This window comes from Tinamus guttatus, unplaced genomic scaffold, assembly GCF_059628265.1.
Source record: "Tinamus guttatus ecotype Peru unplaced genomic scaffold, ASM5962826v1 Tinamus_guttatus_pri_ptg001095l, whole genome shotgun sequence".
Lineage (NCBI taxonomy): Eukaryota > Metazoa > Chordata > Aves > Tinamiformes > Tinamidae > Tinamus > Tinamus guttatus.
Genome location: NW_028289629.1, coordinates 29,264 through 47,874, shown reverse-complemented (window position 1 = coordinate 47,874; position 18,611 = coordinate 29,264). Strand labels below are relative to the sequence as shown.

The 18,611-nt window shown below is 35.7% G+C and overlaps 1 protein-coding gene across 2 annotated transcripts in view; it reads right to left on the bottom strand.

Annotated features, from left to right (window-relative positions):
- RIC1 (RIC1 partner of RAB6A GEF complex) overlaps positions 1 to 18,611 on the bottom strand; it is a 44,561-nt gene that overhangs the window by 14,060 nt on the left and 11,890 nt on the right. Inside the window, exons 3-11 of one of the 2 annotated variants that reach the window (XM_088538602.1) lie at positions 15,187 to 15,263; positions 6,614 to 6,721; positions 5,885 to 6,027; positions 5,509 to 5,645; positions 4,089 to 4,180; positions 2,779 to 2,867; positions 2,041 to 2,185; positions 1,496 to 1,544; positions 344 to 496 (exon numbers count right to left, since the gene is read on the bottom strand). In XM_088538602.1, the coding sequence (XP_088394728.1) occupies positions 344 to 496; positions 1,496 to 1,544; positions 2,041 to 2,185; positions 2,779 to 2,867; positions 4,089 to 4,180; positions 5,509 to 5,645; positions 5,885 to 6,027; positions 6,614 to 6,721; positions 15,187 to 15,263 (993 nt within the window). The remainder of the gene's footprint in view (positions 1 to 343; positions 497 to 1,495; positions 1,545 to 2,040; positions 2,186 to 2,778; positions 2,868 to 4,088; positions 4,181 to 5,508; positions 5,646 to 5,884; positions 6,028 to 6,613; positions 6,722 to 15,186; positions 15,264 to 18,611) is intronic. The other variant, XM_088538603.1, reaches the window with a different exon arrangement.

The window sequence follows — 18,611 nt, the reverse complement described above, 5'->3', positions numbered from 1 at the left end:
AGCAAGTAGTAACTCACAAGATAATTGCACTAATAAGTTCAACTTAAGTGTCCCGGAAAACAGGAATTAAGGCAGCTTTCAATCGTATATCAACACGATGCATTGAACTATAGGTTCAGTCTTACGAATCTGTAGTTCACAAGTATAGTTCGTAACTATAGTTTTATGTTAAAATATTGCAAAGCAGTCTTTTTAGAGTACCATTTTAAAAGCTTCATAATAGAGACAAGCTTAAAAAAAACAAGGCCAATCCAATGGTTTGAAAACAGATTTAAAATCTGTTAAAAGAGTTTGAGCAAACTAGAAATATTTGCTAAAGAAAAGTTTATCAATAAAAACTTACCATACAAGGATTAACAGTGAGGGCACTCTTGATGAACTGAAACTGCAGAATACCAAACTGCTGACTTTCATTCTTTGCATCTCTTTCAGTCCTTGTGTTTTGAGAACAATTTCCATCAATCACCCACAGGTGATACCCTTCTGAACCCCAGCTCTAAATGTTAAAAAAAAAAGGTCATAACTCAGAAAACAAGAGGTACAAGAACTCCCTGTAATTGATCTTATAATAGATATGGGACAGGGAGAAAAACACATTTGCTGCTCTTAAATATACCATCATGGTCATGAAAAAAGCGACTCCAAGCAGTAAACTTCACAAAAAAAAATAAGAATCTAACTTAAATAATTTTTATATGTTAGGAAAGGTTAGTTAAATAAAATCGAATTCTGTAAGAAGTCCACTTAGGTTATGGAGACTGTTTAGCCTGCTGGCTGAAACAACTAAGAAAAAAGTCAAAACACATACAGATTCAGGTATAAAAACCTCATCCCAATAATGACAATCATTGCTGATCATTAGCTTCAATGCTATTGTAATTTCATCTTTCTTTTTTAATTGCTCTTGCAAATACATATTTCCAATTGGTGTGCATGTTCAAAATTATAAATCTTGAAAGTGCTAAGGCTATATGAAATAAAATCTTTATTTAAGACTGTGCAAAAGTCATCATGATCTGTGAAAGACCTTGAAGATCATTAAATACTATACCAGTCCGCATCTACTGATTTATTAGATCACCAGGATTACTTAATTTGTATTTATTGAAACAGTAACAGTTAAGTTTCTCATGACTGCGAATTAAATTACTTCAACAAACGAGGGTAATTTTAGGAAAATGAGTAAATTTCTATCAGTGCAGTTTTGCAGGCACATGGTGTACTGAATTAGAGGACAGGATAACAACTGAGGTTAAAGGGAAAAAAAGCATTCACTCTAATACTAAAACAAAGTCAAAGCATGTATACTTCATGATCACGCAGCTATCCCATTCTCCCTCTTCTCTCAATACAATTCTTGCATTAGAAAGTATCATTAGTATTAAATGTAAACATATTTGAAGAAAGCCAGCCTGCTTTTTCTGAAAATCTGCTCGTTAAAAATAACAAAGAATGAATAGCCATCCTGTTACAGTATTTTTACATTCATATTTACCATAGAACTGATCTTTAGAGGGTCTTTTTTGGTTCCATCAGACCGATACCTTAAAAACAAAACAAGTTTGAGTTTGGAATAACTGCATCAAAATAATAATAATAAAAGTATCTTCCTATCGTCACATTAGCATATGGTGCTATTTTTATCCCCTCTCCATCTGTTAAGTCTGTCTGATCCATGCCACTTCTTAAAAACAAAGTAATTGCCAGTTGTCTAGCAGAACATTTGATTTGTGATTTCTGGATGCTAACACAATTTCAGGAAGTACATTATATTTAGGAGAATTTTAATGGTATCTTCCTGGCAAATCCTGTTTTTCCTGTATTTACTTAGCTGTCCAAAAAGACCACTACAAAAAGATGTGTTATTTATATTTAAATGACCCTCTCCTAGTTACCACTGAAGGACTCTGATGTGCAAGAAATTATAGTGTAATCAGTAAAAAAAAAAAAAAAAAGAAACAGCTAATTATCTAACTAATTTATTAGAAAAATAGAATGTTTAATTTAAGTATTTCATAATTTCTAGCAAAAAATACTCACGCAAAGTCACCTCCTAAGGTACAGATAAGTTGAGCACCAAATACACTCCATAGGGATAAACCTCCACATTCCCAGGTCACCGTAACCACACAGCTATCAGGTGACCATCTGATAAGTTTAACAGGTCCTGTTTTATTCCAAACATCTGTCCAAAAGCAAAAAAAATTACCACGTGAAAGACATCAAAATTACATTTATTAGTTTTATCACATGAAAAGAATAAAAATAGCAGGGAAGGTTTCCTGGGAATCCTCTTCCCTTGCTTCCTTGCGTTTATAAAAGAGAAAACTTGCTAACAGGTACAAATATTCAATTAAAGACATGATTTACCCATTCCTATGTTCCCACTCCAAACATACAGCACTGAATTATTGCTACATGAAAAATTCTACTGAGCTTCAGGCAACAGACTGATATTTCCCCTTTTTTTTTTTTTTTTTTTTAATATCTTCGGTCTTTGGCTTTGGACTTTACATTATTTTCTGCAGATTTACAGAAAGTGGCAACTGTTTTAAGTTAATTCCATTTATCAATTACCAGTTTTTACAGTAATCTCTAGTTTTATCAGGTGAGTAATTGAAAAAACTCGTTTCTCCTAATACTCAAGGGAGAAAGAAGAGAAGGAAAAATACTAGTATCATCAGTATGCAAAAAATGAACAATTGTTAATGAGGAAGAAAAATATTCTTTAATACCTGAAAAATAGCTAGAAAAAAATCTAAAATAGAATTAGCTCACCAGGATACTGTTTTGGTGTCAGCTCCAATTTATGAGAAAACTGCATGGCTCCAGTGGCGACATCTATTGTATAAACTTGTACAGAGCCGCTAGAAGAAATTACATATGCTATTAGTGCTAGAAGGCTATTAGAGCACTCAGATTTTTAATTCATACCAATAGTTTTTTTTAAGCTATTTTTTAAAAGGCTATACTCAGAAATGATCCATTCACATATACAGTTTGATAAAAGAAAACCTGCCCATAACACAAATTTCTGGCAAGAGTAAGTTCTGATCAAGGCCAAATATTTCTGTAGCTATTAGTTTTTCCTTCCAAAGCTATTAGTTTTTCCTTCCAAAGCTATTAGTTTTTCCTTCTTTCCTTAGTTTTTCCTTCCTCCCTACACCTTAACATTTATAGATGTGCCTGCTAATATGTATTTAATATTCTGCGGCAAGCAATTTTAAAGCACTTCACAAAGTCTACCCACAAAAACCTTTACAGAATACCTTTGTGAACTCAAAACTTGGCTACACTGGTTACAAAGTAACCGGAGCACAGAAATTTCATTTTCTGAAAACACACACACAAACTCTAGTATTTATATGGCTTCCAACTCCATGACAATTCATGTAATAGGCACAGTATTTACTACGTGCTGAAATTTTACCTGAAGTCTATAGAAAGATCAATGAACTATAACCATTTTTGTTTCAAAGGCAAACAGTAAATTACTATTTCTACAATCTAGAATACACAAGAAAACAGCTGAAGACTAAAGGACCAAGATGAACAAGTTCTTACAGAATGCTCTAAAAACTACACACTCCAGCCGTACTAATACAATACTATATAGGAGGAACTGTCTTAAAAGAACAGTAAAGCAAACACGAGAACTAAGGGCATCTTCCTAACGTTTTAATTTATGGATATTTCCATTTTTTCGGGCAACATTTTTCTCAACCAAATCAGCACTTCGTATTTTTGCAATTTCTTGTACAGTATGAACATAATTAGCTGCTTACAATTGATTTTATAATCTTGTCTTGAGATTAACTGGGACAGCACATCCCCAATGCCTTATACAGCTATTTTTGTTTTCCACAGCTGAAAAAAACCAAGCATCAATCCCAACTTTATCACAATCAGACAATCATTTCTTCTCTTCCTCTGTCCAATCTAATCTTCACAGGGTATACTACATGACCTCTAGCAAGACTGGTAAATTTCATCTTTAAAAATCTTCTGCACACATTTTTGTTAGCAGAAACTAGTGCCTATGCTTTATTAAAGAGCTTCTTCCATTCAATTTGCCTTACAAAACTTACTTGGCACATCCAAATGCCATAAGTCTGTATTTGTTATTTACTGCCACACAAGTTCCATCAGTCACATCTTGCGCCCAAACACCATGGAGCTGCTGCAAAAGAAGAGTCACACCACTTTTAATTATGATAGTTAGCTTCTATCCACATATTACTTTAAACAAAATTCTGCAATCATTCAGCCAAAGCTCAAAGCTGTCAGGGAAACAAAGCTTTACAGCACCAAGCCCAAGATGCATCCAGTTACACCAACCTGATACATCGTCAAAAAAAAATCCCACACAACATATATATATCCTACATACATAAACATGCATATATAGGTATTTGCATAGCAATCACACCTTTCTACACTATAATGCAGCTGCCTATTGGGGATAACAATCAGATATGCTACAAAATTGTAACAGCAACCCTCTTCTCTATAATTTTGCCCATTCATTACAGGTTTCCAGACACATTTACAGAGGCAGAGACACCAACATAATCTGGATCAGCCAGGGGAACTTCAACACCTAGACATTCTTCCTTACAGTATGGAGATCTACAACAAGAGGCATAGCTGTATTTTAAAAAACAACAATCAGGGTGGTAGTTAAACTGCATGGCATATTAATGTAGAAGTATCAAAACAAAATATTATATAATCTTTTCTTTCAATATTAAGGTAGATCATATTTTTAACTGATATTCTATTTCCATTGCAAATTTCAGTATTAAGTGACATGGCACAAATAAGTAGTCTCTCTACAGACTGACAGTCTCTCTACAGACTGACATCTTTCTCTAATTTTTGTTAGGAACAATGGAAATGTTACACAGACTTAGCAGAGCTCGAAATAACCAAAGCAAATTAGGAGTTTGCGTGTGACTACAAAAATTCTACTTTTTCTGTAATTAAAGCCTAATGATAAAAGTGCAATTGGGGCCTTTAATTCAGAATAATATGGCTTTTAATCAGAATGGCTTGGAAAAGCCCTACGGCTTAGGAAACTTCTGAAATCTATCACTGTGAAAAGTGGTAGATCTAGGTACAGATGGAAGCTTGCTGTAGTGCATATGATACATCACACCTGGAAAAGAATCTACCTCTTATCACACCCCTTCTTACAACTGGCAGTGGGAAGTTGATTGCAGAGATGGGAACGCGACTTCAGAAATATACTGAGATTGTGAAATGATATATAATTAAAGATCAAATCTACTTTCAAAAATGCTCTCCCACGAGCAACTACTAGACACGAAACAATCCAGTTCAAATTATGGTACAAAATCCAGTATTGCTCTCATGTTACCTCTTAAGCAGTTCGTACTTTAACATCTATTTTCAGATCAGCTGAAGTTAAAATGGCAAGCTAACTGAAATACAGAGAGCAGAAAAAACATTGCGGAAGGTATATCACAAATATTAATGGGATTATACCTCAGCAGTGAATCTACTTGATATTGGTGTAATGAAACCAACTCTTCCATCGTTAAAAACTACAGCAAACCCATTAAGCGTGGCACAATACTCCATATCCCTGATGTGAACATCTTCAAAGCCCAAAAATGAACCTGCTGAGAAAACATAAGTAATTTTACAATACATCAGCACAGTGACATTGCAAACCAACAGAGATTTCAGCTCTTTCCTTTTTACTTCACAGGAACCAACTTCAACAGGCAATTTAACCATATTTTATAAGAGGAACATTTTTTTCCTCTTCTCTGCTTGAGAAAAGATACCATGTTTTACATTAGAGGGTATTTCTCAAATATTTAACAGCCTTAGGTTAAAATAAACAAAAAATTCCTACCTCTAGAAGACTGTAGGTCCACAGAAAATGGAACTGTGCATAGGTTGATGGCCTTCCTTCCATTGGTCATGCCATCCCAGTGAATGAGATGGAGAAATCCATCAGCAGTGGCAACAAGCAGATCTTCTAACATAGACTGCAAACTAACAAACGCAATTGTTATTCTCTAAAAATGTGCAGATTAACTCAGAAATACCAGCTAACGTAACAATCGCTACATAACCGGGCTTTGTCCCCAGTATAGTTATGTCTGCAGCTACGTCTGCAAATTACATAAAATATTATTAATGAACTAAGTGCAGAAGCCCTCCAGACGGTAGACGGACAAAGGTGATAAAATATGGTATATATGTTTCTCCAAAACAAACTGGCAAATCTAGGTTAATGGCTGGTGAGGCGCTGGAATTCTATCCATAGTTTTGCTCTGATGTATATGTGTCCACGAAAACTCTAATTCGCATATCAGAATCAGAAACACATAATAATGAAATTAAATGTACACCCTTAAAAGCTAAAAATAATCAGCACAGGCAAGCCAAGAAAGAAAAACATGCCTACCTTACATATAATAATTCCCAAACAGCAATTTATTTTTACCTTCTTGGAATAACTACAAGGTTTTCTTTTTTTTTTTTTCTCCTCCTTTTGGCTTTCCCCTTTTAACAAACAAGTGCTGTCTGCAGAAAAAGTCTTAGCATATAAATGAGCACAGCATGTAAGTAAGCACACCTTGTGATAGATGCTTGTAAGTCCAGCACTTTCTTCATTTCTAGATTTAATGAAGGAGCACATTGTTCCTCCTTATAATGTGGGGTTCCCTTCACATGTGGGCTTCCTCTAAAAGAAAAGGGAAATACTAAAATTGAAACGAGATTTATCTCAAAAGAAGTAACAGCTATTGACTCGCATAAAAAATGTGTACCTCCTCAATCCACACACATTTAAAAACATGTTGATTCCACTTCTCCTGGAGATAAACACAGAACACCCTCTATTCTTTCTTTATCAAAAGACACGGCAGATATTGTAGACTGCTTAGGTTCTTCAACTCCTTTCGCAAAATCAATGTTTATATTAGTTCTGTGCACATACCCCAAACAGTAGACATTCAGTACAGTAATCCAGATGAATACTTCCCCATTACCAATAAACGTAAGACCTACAGTAAGAAAAGACATGGCTATCCATGGATCTTCCTCCTCCTCCATCATACCACACCAACTTTGAGATGAAGAGAGCTTCCAATTTATATTTCCCCTCATTTTAAGTGTCACATGACCTCCTCTCATAAAATATAATTATGTTACAACAAATACAGTATCATTAAATAATTCCATACATGTCTAGGTTATCTGGGTTTGACAATAATATTTTATTTGGCAAATTGACCTACAATCACAAATACTGAAATATCACGCCATCCAGCACAGAACATAGCACTACACTTATCAGCAAGATCAAATTTGCATGAAAAAGGCATTACTGGTAAATTAAATCTGGTCTAGCTTTGTTAGTCATAAACAACAGATAAGCATGCAAATTTACATCGTCTTTACCTGTATTCTGACTGATGAAACACTTTATTTTACAGCAGTGTAGCCAAAGCAATTGCAGTTTTAGGTAAGTTTAACTTCACATGTATACCTCAATCTCCTTCCTGCCTTGTTTAACCTCAGTTTATGCCACAGTCTCTTCGCTGTATGTAAAGGCGTGGTTTCCATCAGGAAACCATTGATATCAATTATGTCTTGCTATAAAGTGGTAATAGAATTAAAGATATTTCATATGTAAACAAGACTATTTTCAACTGTATTTGCTAATTTATTCTTAGGTGTAGGATATATTTTTTCCCCCAGAGGCATTATTGTCACAATCAAAATTCAAATTGTCAGTATTTTAATTGTTTACCATGATCATGTTAAATTCTCTAAGTCAACAGAAACTTACTATTGGCAGGGAGGCAATCAGAAAGAACTGCCCTGTGTTCACAAACGGTCTGCATTTCATGAGTCAGCTGCAAGTTACTTTGACCTTTAAACCAAGAATGTGTACTGCTGACAGAAACAGGAAAGAATGTTTGGTCTGTGTTGCCACATCAGCATCTGCTACATTTGAGCCCAAATTTTAAGTTAACTCAGCTTTGCCCAAAAACTGAAAGGAGTGAGCACTCTGCAACAACTAAACTTAACATGCAAGACAAACCACGGATTTCAATTCTACTTGCATTTCAATATACATGTGGAAACACAGTCAATAAGGAATGAGTTTGTGGTTTAAAGAACAGAGAGAAAATTATGAGTCAAGGATACAAAGGTCTGCCCCTTTATTTTTGGAGTTTCCCTTAATAACTGAAGGTCTGTGTGCAAGCAAGGTTACAGGTTCCATGTTCAGGTATTTTATTTATTAACTTCGAGGATATTAGGCTTATCTGCTGATACAACTAAAACGAAGTTTCTTAGCACTCAGAGTTCAGAAAAACTTTACATCCCAAACAGGAGGAGGGAAAAAAAAAAAAAAAGAACGTCAGATGACTCCTTAAGTGATAAAATGCAGTATTTTAATGGAATTTTCATATCTTCCTAAACTGCCTCTTTAGATGGAGCTTATAAATCATATGCTTCATTCTCTGTTCCTCATTTGAAATGTCATAAAGTGCTTATTCACAAAAAGCAGAACCCTATACAGTTAAATAAGCCTTGCAGAAGCTGAAAATCTAAGTAAATAAATCTTTCAGACTATATTTTCAAAAAGGATTAAGAAGAGTAGATAATTCTGTGTCAATGGTTGCCTTCCCTTCCAAAACAAACAGTGATTCTCTAACCTTCTCCTCCTTCCATCCTCACCAGTTGTTCAATTCTAGCCCTTACTTCCTCAAATGAAAGAGATGCTGCCATGCCTAAGTGAATTGCTAAAATTATCAGGATGAAAACACAATTTCTTGTGTTCATAAGGGGAATAATTGGCTCTGTAATACTATTGTAATACAGTATGACCCAGAAACAACTGAGAATTAGTATTACCAGATTTAATGCTAGCAAGAAGTAACCAAGAAATATCTAGAAAGAAGGTTAATTCAGTAGAAACAGGAGAACTTCCAAAACGTTCTTTCAAATCTTCGATTTTATAAAGATTTCCCTGGATTGCCCTTTAATATATCTATGGATGTCTCCTCTATTAAAACTAGTGGGAAAATACGTATCATAAACACATGTATGAAATCTTATAGTGTCTGAATTTATCCTACTCTTCCTTTGGAACTACAATAATTTCGGTCAGGTTTGTGGTTTTCAACCTAAGAGAAGAACTTGTTTCCCTGAATGGGTAGAAATGATGAGTAAAAAAGGGTATATTTTTAAACTACATGAATTTATGTTTATAAATCAACTCCTGCTCTTACTAGCAAGGCGCCTTGGGCCACAGAGAAAGGTACAGGGGTCAAATTCTTACTGGGACATCCAGGCCATACTCCTCTGGGAGCTCAACAGGAGAGGTTGTACTTAGGGACTTCTTTAATTTGTGACCAAGTTTAACACATCATCACTTTGGTGTGACTGTTCTAAAGAAGTTTCCAGTTTTTCAAAACAAGGTTGGCTTTATTTTTCTACTTTACTGCAGCACTGTATTTGAAGGTAGAGATAACAGATATAGATTTAAGTTTCCACTTTACTATTTGACATAATCAGGATAATACAGGAAACTGTTTAATGAAGAGTTGTTTAATAAAAGCTAAGCATTACTAACAGTTTTTATAAATGAATTAAAAATAAGTATCACAACGTAAAATAGTGATATTTACATTTTACAAGACTTATTCATTTTTTCCTGAACCCTCTAGACCTTAGATATTTGAGTCAAACCCTGTCCACTCCTGATTTGGAGCCCACAATCTTTTACAGAAAAATCTTTCACTTATCTAAATATCAGATTTAATAATTAAAAAAAAAGTCAAACGTGTCATTTCCCAAAAGCCAAATCACATCTACTTGAGAAGCAATGGTGAGATTTTACCAAAAAAAAAAATACACACGCACAAAACCTTCAGACTAGTTCCTTAGTGAAGTACCTTTAGAACAAGTAAGTGAAACTTAAGATGAACAAATATTTTTATACTACTTCCCGAGTATGAAGTTTGCAACTGTTGCTGCTAAAATGGTTCCTTCAATAGTGCTTTTGGCAAAAAGCAGTTTGATGTTTCTGCAATCAGGAGCTTTACATATGATCTGAGAAAGAAGTCAAAGAACGTTTGCAAATGAATTATACCATGAAGCAGTCCCACGGGTTGCTCTCCCCAGAAATCACCATAGCAGAAAACTGGCAACATCGAGTATTGTTGTAGCAACACAACTAGTTTATTAATTGTTCAAGAGTTCATGTATAGACTCCAGTTAGTGCACTGTCTGTACACCTACTACTCTTTTGTAAGAGAGATTTAAACAGACTGCATTACCATCTCCAATGTGCAATGTGCAGAGTTACTGCATGAACTCTGCTGTCATAGATAGTGTCCTATGTCTCCTAAACCTGCATTTACCACCAGATAATGCAACCAGACATCAGAAGAAATGTGGCATGTACAATCAAGAGATATATGCACATCTGTACCTCTCTCTCTCTATCCGTGTGTGTGTGTGTGTGTGTGTATGTATACAGAATGGCAACAGCTAGACAATTAAGAATTAACTAAATTACAGAATGCTACAGAATTTTACAGAACGATTCTTAAGATAGTTTTTTCTAACAAACACTAATATACACCTTAATAGCTTTCCGTGATTTAAGGATAGTATTAGTTAGAATATTAATCAACAACTCATTTTTAAAAGCTACATGATTTACCACATTTTTGTTCTGGATTCAAAGACTTTTTGATGAAAAACTAAATATCCTGAAACCACATAATGGGTTAAGAAGCAATACGTTGGTTAATAACATTTCTGTAACTGATCTAGTTTTGAACATATATCATGCAAACAATGCCAAAAATATCTAATTGAAAGAAAGAAAAAAAAACCAAGCAAACAAACAAACAAAAAAAAAACCACGCACTGTAAAAAGTGCAAATTTCATTCACAACAAAAAATCCTTTACTAGCACAATTAACCGTACATCTAATCAATTGCCCTTTCACAGGTGATAATTATTCTAGAGTTTAAGGTTCAGACCTTTGTACACACTAGTCTTAAACCTACTGAATCAGAAAAAACAAAGTCTTCAAGCTCATGGGGTAATTTATGGTGCCTAGAAAGAGGAAAGGATGCAAGAAGTGCATCCTTGGACATGAGTGGGACATGAATACAGTAATCATTTGTGGAGCCAGAAGGCAGCAAGAAGTTAGCAAGTGAAACTTTCTTCAGGTATTTTAAAGCATTCTGGTTTTCTTCTGTGTTGACCTATCAGTCATACCACATCTTTTCATTACAAGGTCAGCTGAAGGCTGCACTTGAAGAAATCTGAGGAAATATAAAACAATCTACACTTACCACACATAACCTATAAACAGGTTTGTTATTGATGCTTTGCTTTGTTTTTAAACGAGAAAGTGTCCTTGTCATTAAATCATTACACTATACATCTTCACTTACAAAGCTTAAGTCATTCTCTTGCCAAGATTCATCGCCATGAATAAATAGTTCATTATAAAGAAGCCTGTAAGGTAAGGGTATTACAGATCTCAACACCATGAAACAAAGGTGTATCTGTACAAATTCCTTGGGGAACACTTCCAAAAAATACTGTCATACCTTGTCACACTTTAAAAAATTACAGATTTTCATGCACATACTGCCACTTTTGTAAGGTGTAGAGCTGGAGGCTATCTCACTAGACACAGATTTCTTTACATTTTGATTTTGTGTTTTTTATTTTGGGTTTTATATGGTGGTAAAAAACAGACTGAGCTGACTGAAGCAGTACTACGCGTTTGCGTTCACTTAAGGAAAAGTATCCCAGAATGTGGGCTAACGGCCAACAATCAAACTGTTCCAAGTCTGCTCAGAGCTGGAACAAAGTTCCTAAGAGCTGGAAAAAAAAAATGGGAAAAAAAAATCTGTCTCAATTTGAAAACCAATTCCTACTTTATTTCCCTGATTTTATCCTAGCAAGTTAAGCAGAATAGGCTAGGTTTTTCACCAAGCACTTAGTCCAGGAATGGACTAACAATTGCTAACCATTTTTAACGAAGACATAAATGTTTCCTTCCATAAACAATTTCAATTCATAACATTCCTAAGGTATTACAATTTGACAAAACAAAAAAGAAGTTATCAAGTGACTGCAGAAGACATCCCAAAAGCTTCCTTTCTTTGTTGCAAAAATACTCTTAAGTATTCTCACTACACACACATTAATTTTACCATGTTATTCTTACTTTACATTTTATGTGGATAATGGAACCTTAATACCTACTGTATCTACTTTGGTACATTTGAAACTCATTGAGCTTCCAAAAGCATAAAACATATCTTTTTTTTTTTTTTTTTTTTTTTTTTGCCATTCAGCCACCTTTTGTATTTCATACAACCTTAGTTTCTAAGAGCTATGCCCTCAGATATTAACAGAACAAACTAAAGAGATTTTGTGGCTCCAGCAGCAAGCTTGGTTAATCTTCATGCCCAGGACTTTCATTAAAACAATGAATTTCAGAATACAGAATCCCTTACAACAGGTTGTTGTGAAAAGGAGGAAGTCATGCCTAATGAGCATTTTAATTGCTAATAATTGAGATAAAGTTTCCTAGACTCTGATTCTACCTGTTTCTACAGATAATAGCAGAAGAGAGAAGTCCTCCAAAAGTGTTTCTAATTCTTCACACAACCTCTCAAGTAGCTTTTTTTTTTTTTTTTTTTGAGACAAAAAATTATAAAAACCCAGCAGGCAGGAACTTAGTATAAAAATTAAGCAAAATTTGCAGCTGTTCAGAATTTTGAACAGCTAGAAAGAGTCTAAATACTTAGAAACACTGCCACAGAGGGCCCATTAGGCAAAAAAAAGTCAAGATATTCTGCAACATCTCCGTCTTGTGATGTGCTGTGCAAGTGGGCAAAGAGCGACAGCTAGGAACACCCTTGTAAGTACCCCCACGATTGTGCACCATCCATTTATTTCACTGCTTATTCACTTCTTCCTAAAAGCTTCTGAGGTACTGACTGATACCACATTGATAATAAAAATACAGAAAAACCTCAGAGGTTTAAACCATGCAATGTACTAAAAGTTTCACATCATGTCTCAGAGAAGTGAGACTTTTAAAGGCTTCTCCACAGCACATAAAGTCACTCTAAAATACACGGCACTAACCAGCCACAACATGCAGAGTGTCCCTTGGTACTGTGCAAAGCAGAGAGAGGGCCAATCACTTGCTTTCCCCCTGCCCCGCTCTTGTTTTTGCCTCCTCTAGCACCCCAGTGCCAGGAAGCTGCTCATCCGGGCCTGGGAGGAACGGGGGCAGTGAGGGAGAGGGTGAGAAGAGCAGCTGTGGAGAGGAGCAGCTGGAGCAGCCCAATGTGCCTCAGGGCGCAGCTGCTCAGTCGCTGCTGCCAACAGGCCCGAGGGGGCCGAGGGGAGGCAGCGGCGGCGGCACAACCGTCACCCAGGGAGGCCCCGCGAGCGCCGCCTCACGCGGAGCGGGGCCGCGCACACCCGCGGTGCTCTCCAGGGACCCACAGAATGGCTGAGGTTGGAAGGGACCGCTGGAGACCATCTAGTCCAGCCCCCTGCTCCAGCAGGGTCACCCAGAGCACACGGCACAAGATGGCATCAAGGCAGGTTTGGAAGATCTCCAGAGAAGGAGACTCCACAGCCTCTCCGGGCAGCCTGTGCCAGGGCTCTGTCATCCTCACTGTCAAAACATTTTTCCTTAAGTTCCTGTGGGACTTTTGGTGCTTCAGTTTGTGACCTATTTCCTATAGTCCTATCGGTGGCCATCACTGAAAAGAGGTCAAAGCAAATCCTTCCAAAGTTCTGCCCGCTAGAAGTAAAATCCAAGTCCTTCTGTGAAATCATCCTTTGAAAATAAAGGCATCCCAGAAGAAGGTCTGAGCTTCAGATATATATTTTGGTTTTGTTTTTGGGGGGCAACTAGGGAGTTGGGCAGAGAAAGGAAGGGTTGCTTTCAATTTAATATGTAATCCTTGAAAGGAAAAACTATAGAATTGAATTAATGAAATTAATTCAGAGCACTGTGCCATTTTAAAAAGCAAGTTCATCCAAGCATAATAGCTCATAGAATAATTTGAGGTTAATTACAATCAATTCACAAACAAATTCTAGTGGGTTTGTATCTTTCTTGTGATCTAATATAAGACAAATAATAGATTTTTTTTTGCAAATTTACACACCTGACGGCTAAACATAGGCCAGCAAGTAATCCCAATATCCAGTGATCCCAGTAATCCCAATCTCCAGTGAGATCACTTATCTTCTTAAAGTAAGCATATGCATTAGTCTTAGGAGATTGTGAGCAACCTATCATAAACACTCTAGTGGCAAACACCATCTCCTACACCTACATAATTAATGCTAATATCCTCTGAAGTTACATATCCTCAATTCCTCACCTTTCAGCATAAACACCAGCTAACAGAAAGAGACATTTCATAAAAATGGGTCTGTAGCTTGACAACACAAATTAATCAATATTTTCTATAAAATTGGACCAAGTAGTCACTGTTTGATGAGAGATTTTATTTCTAAAGCCTCCTACAAATTGAAACAAACTCTCCAACAAATTATCTTATTGTAACTCATTCTAGCATTTTATACATATTTCCATATACTTTTAAAGATTTTAGGAATGAAAGAACAAAATGTTCCTAAAAGAATAAGAGCAGCATACCACCAGTTCACGTTCAGTCTTGTGTACTACATAGAGCTGAGGACAAACTGCAGCCATTACATATCTGCACAGATTTTCAGCAGATTAGGCTTTTCTGCTCTTTTTTTTTTTTTTTTTTTTTAAGGCAGTAAGTTAGATGAAAAAGAGTCAGTTTGTCACTTTGAAAAACACTGTTTGGATCTCACAAGATGAAAGTCCTTGGTTTTGCTCTATTATGTTCTCCAATTAATTAAATTCCACTTAATTCAAGAGCTCTCAGTGCCATTTCAGAGGCAAAAAGACACATGTGCATAATATTGTCTACTCAATAAAGCATTTGGAAATCATTTAATACCTGCAAATTCATTTGGAAATCATTTAATACCTGCCACATATCAATAAAACCTCAAAGAATTTTTTCTCCCTAATCATAAGACCAAAATAAGGCTTTTCTTTATTGCAGAGAAGCAACAGAAATTTCAATACTCACTTGGGATACACAGGCTCATAAAGATACTTGTCTCTTGCTGATGGAATTTCAAAAAATAAGATGTATCCATTTGCAGTCTGAAACAGAAACATTAATAAAACATGTATCTAAAATACTTACACATGCAATATTACACACGCTCATGATTTCTAGGCAAGTCGCAAATTCACTGTAGACAATCACATACTCCTATCAGTTTTGCATATATTTAAACACCTGTCCCTCAAAATTCATTGCTGATAAAATCCATACTACCTTAAAATCCACCATACAGATTAATTAGTAGGGAGAAAACAGGAAAAATAGCTAGATGTATGCCCCCATGAGATTTTATTTTGATTTACATTGATTATAGGTATCTAATTACCACTAAAAGAGAACATTAATAAAAAATACAACCGATAGGATATGTGAGGCATTCAGAGCTAATTCAAACACAGACAGACACGACAGAGCGCACTGGAGCCAGGCACTGACGCTAAGTGTCAGCTGTCCGGATAGGCTTTAAAGAATCCTAATATCACCCTCTATCATTAGGTACCACAACATCCTTAAAAATTTGTGTCTGGAAAATTTTTCATAATTCCAGCCCTGGTCTGTTATTCTGGAAATCTGTTATTTGTGACTTCAAATTACAACACTAATTGGAGAACAAATACAAAGCATTTAGTTATCAGATGTTTCAGTCAGGACTAGAAGTTGAACCAGCATTTTTAAAATACAGGACAGCCAGGTGACCAATGAAGCTGGTAGTCCAAAATTAGGAGGTATTATTTTTTAAAAGCATAAACTTATCCTTCAGACAAACTGCCAAATGCATTCCAGTTCAACCATGTTTATATCCAATCATTTTATTAGAGACTGGGCATGGAACTCAAACACTACGAAGACAAGCAGCAGTGAAATTAATGATTTCAAGTTGCTTTGTAGGGCTGGTTTCCTTTTCATTAAAGGAAAGGGACATATTCTTTTTAAGTTACTTTAGCTGTTTGCAGAGGGCATTTCTCCCCCCTCCACTCAAACGTTCTGCCTTTTAATGAAAGAAATTCAGTGTTTCAGCTTCCAAGACAAGATCCAAGAATGCACTTGAGATCCAAGAATGTGCTTAAGAAAACACAACTAAAACATAACCAAAGTAAATATCTTTTTGTGCATGAGTAAGAAACGTACCACTGTGTTGACCTCACTGAAAACAAGTGGAAGCTTTCCCTTGTGCAGTAAAATACGTTCAGGTGTAATGTAGTAACGAAACATACACTCATTTCTAATATCTTTACAAGTATTTTCCATTACATCATTAAATATTTAACTCCTAAGTTACCTTACACTGAAAGGAGAAGTAAAACTATACTGTGAAGTATCTTTATACAGATTTTAAGATACAAAAGGCCTTCCTGAACTCTATCCAGAGTAGATGTTGCTATTGTCACCAGTTCATTTCTGAGCAGAGCCTCAAATTCCTACAGTAGTCACTTGGATTGTAAAAGCATTCTTCCATACTCTTACTGCCAACTGATCAAAATCATTCTGTTAGGTTTTTACATTGCTTTAGCAATGTCTGCCTTACTAAAACTCACTACAGTTACCATCACTGTCACCTGTTCCCTGATGGGTCTCATCTCAGACTGTCATCAAGATGGCAACGTCTTACAGATCAAAAAACCACCACCAAGCGCCTCAGACCCAATTTCACTATATGGTTTCTCATGTGCTGTGATGCTCCACACATTTAATAATGCTCCAATTTAGCTATGGGAAAGGATGCAGAAGACTAGACTATTAGAAGTCTGACTGCAGCAGGGGAAGGACTCAGATCTCTTGCGTACTCATCTATATTGAAGCACCTCGATCCAGTCCACAAGTTCACAGGTCCAGTCACACAAAAAGGGAGAAAACACTTATTCTCTAGAAAAGAAATTCACTACATAGAATCATAGAATCATAGAATGCTTAGGGTTGGAAGGGACCTCTAGAGATTATCTAGTCTAACCCCCCTGCATACGCATCTTTTATTTGGGGGATAAAAGCATCAGTTAGGACCATTTTCCTTTTTAAGCCACAAAGGCTGCCTTTCTCTCTATAAGAAAAATACTCCTGTTTGTAAATCCTTCAAAATGAACAATTTCAGCATCAACATCTAAAAAAAAATGAACTGGCAGAGCAAGGTCTAGACTAAGTATCTAACTCAAACTTGAGACATATTCCAAAAGCTTATTTAAAAATCCTGCAAAAACTACAGAAAGGCGTTCAAGCAATGCTGACATATTTGAATAGGTAATTAAGCACAGAAAATGCTATTAAGCATATGCAACAAAGATATTAGTAACCTAAATAAACGCAGTCCTTCCACAACTCCTTGACCATTTTGAATTTTCACTTGTGAAACTTAAATTTACAAACTTTCAGATATGAGCAGTGAGATTTCAACACCATCTTTCATAAAGAACACTGACCTAACTAACACAGAATAATGCAGCCGGAGGGAATTAAAGCTACTCTGACTGTCAGCTAAAATGTAAGGTTCCTTAAGGAAATGGATCACAACATCACACAGAAAACCTACAATACAAATTAAATACAGCAAACACTATCTCTTCTGAATTAGACAGTTTACTTGTGACTATATGCTGCATTATGAAATAGAAGAATTTTTTATAAATAGAAGAATTTGTTATAAATCCTACAAGGGTCTCATTTTTGCCTTTGCTGCTAAGTATTAGTGTTTATGTTCTGAAGATGTAACTTGACGTTAATAGGAGTGGTTACATGAGATCCTTTTAGATGTTTTAAACATTACAAATAAACTACTCAGTGAAGTCTATTTCAGGATTACACACAAGAAAACTGGAGAACAGGAAGTGCAGTCGATTTACACAGAGTCACAAAGACAATGGTAAAGACAGAAATTATTCCGTAAACCATCAGAGGTATTTTCCACTAAGATAACAATGTCTGTGTGGTTAACACTCACTATACAAGGCACTACAGACATCAATTCAAGTATAAAGATTGTGCAAATTAGGAGATGAATTCACTGTACCAACAGATACAACAGTTGTTATCCAATCTGTAATTCCACATATTCAACTTTTGATGAGGAATTTTAAATATTTAACTCTTCTGCACCTTTTCACAAGAAAACCTTATATTTAACAGTCGTGATTTAAAAAGCTACAAAAGGTAGCATACCTATAATAAATAAATCAAGATTAATCTTGAACATACCCACAGTCACCAAGGCTGGCTCCTAAAATCTCAACTAGTCACACCTTTGCTGTGAGGGTCTTGCTCTCTGCTGATTCATTTTTAGATGTTGATCCCGAAATTGTCGCTGATATAAGCACAGCACTATCCACTGAGTGCCATCTCCAAGATTTTCTTCTCATACGTACCCTAAAATTCATCTATTTCTTTCAGACCCTTAA